Source organism: Trypanosoma grayi (genome assembly GCF_000691245.1).
Source record: "Trypanosoma grayi strain ANR4 Tgr_2027_V1, whole genome shotgun sequence".
Lineage (NCBI taxonomy): Eukaryota > Euglenozoa > Kinetoplastea > Trypanosomatida > Trypanosomatidae > Trypanosoma > Trypanosoma grayi.
Genome location: NW_008827645.1, coordinates 1 through 1460, shown reverse-complemented (window position 1 = coordinate 1460; position 1460 = coordinate 1). Strand labels below are relative to the sequence as shown.

The 1460-nt window shown below is 60.8% G+C and overlaps 1 protein-coding gene across 1 annotated transcript; it reads left to right on the top strand.

Moving 5' to 3' along the window:
• Nucleotides 1-544: 544 nt before the first annotated feature.
• Nucleotides 545-937, top strand: DQ04_20271000 (hypothetical protein; the record flags this gene model as incomplete). Its single annotated transcript, XM_009317913.1, has 1 exon — nucleotides 545-937. The coding sequence occupies one exon, from the start codon at nucleotides 545-547 to the stop codon at nucleotides 935-937; it is 393 nt and encodes a 130-aa protein (XP_009316188.1).
• Nucleotides 938-1460: the final 523 nt, after the last annotated feature.

The window sequence follows — 1460 nt, the reverse complement described above, 5'->3', positions numbered from 1 at the left end:
GGCGCGCGACCTCTGCGTCGGTTTTGCACGCATTCAGGAAATCCACCATCTTCGATGACGCGACATCCTTTTGCAGCCGCTTGCCAATATCCACCGCACGAATGAGAAACTGCGCAACTTGTGTAAAGTCGCTCTCATTAAGGTTGCGTGTGGTGAGTGCGGGCGTTCCAAGCCTCACTCCGCCAGGCGTTAAGGCGCTCTTATCGCCCGAGATGGTGTTCTTGTTGACGGTGATGCGCACCTCGTCCAGTAGTTTCTCCACCTTTGACCCGGTGATGCCGTGCGGTCGCAGGTCCCACAGCAGCAGGTGGTTCTCCGTGCCGTTGCATACCAACGCGTGTCCACCATCCATGAGGCCCTTCCCCAGTACTTTGGCGTTCTGCTTCACTCGCACAATATATTCCTTGAAGGCGGGTGTGGTGACCTCTTTTAGTTGCGTTGCCACCGCAGCGATTTGGTGCATGTGGGGTCCGCCCTGCAGCATCGGGAACACCGCGTTGTTGATGCGCTCCTCCATATGTATCTCCTCTTTCCCCCGCTTCACATGCTTCCTGAAGAATATGAGGCCAGAGCGTGGCCCACGCAGCGTCTTGTGCGTCGTCGACGTCACAATGTCGGCGTAGGCGAAGGGGTTGTTGTGCTCCTGCGCCGCCACCAGTCCCGAGAAGTGCGCCATGTCCACCATGAGGAGCGCCCCCACAGCGTCGCATGTCTCGCGGTAGCGCGCATAGTCCCAGTCGAGCGGATACGCAGATCCGCCGGCGATAATAAGCTTCGGCTTGTACACCTCCGCCGTGCGCCGCAGACCGTCGTAGTCGACCACACCGGTCGGTGTGATGCTGTACGGCAGCGACTCGAAGAAAACGGAGCTCGCAGAGATGCGGCGGTGGGTGGTGTAGTAGCCGTGCGTGAGGTGTCCGCCGGCGGGGAGGTCTAGGCCCATGATGCGGTCGTGCGGCTGCAACAGTCCCGCGTACACTTCGAAGTTGGCCGGCGACCCACTGTATGGCTGCACGTTGACGCCCCACTCATCGGCGTCGAGGCGGAATGCGGCGAGGGCGCGACGGCGGCACAAGTTCTCCACCGCGTCCACCACCTCCGTGCCGCCGTAGTACCGCTTCCCCGGAAGGCCCTCCGCGTACTTGTTCGTAAGCACCGAGCCGAGGCACTCCATCACCGCGCGCGAGGTGAAGTTCTCCGAGGCGATGAGCTCCAGACCGCGGCACTGGCGGTGCAGCTCCGCCCGGAGGAGTGCGTGCATCTCCGGGTCACTCTCGCGCAGCGGCACGCAGCCCGGAAGCTGCGCCACGCAGCCGGTGAGGCGTGTGAGAGTCCGCTGCAGCATGAATATGCGTTATATCCTCGTGGGATACTCGAATGCTGCCAATTGGTCCTCTTCGCCCCCACTTCTTAGACGCCTTCAATATATTGTTTTATTGTGCTTCTGGGTCTTTTTTTTT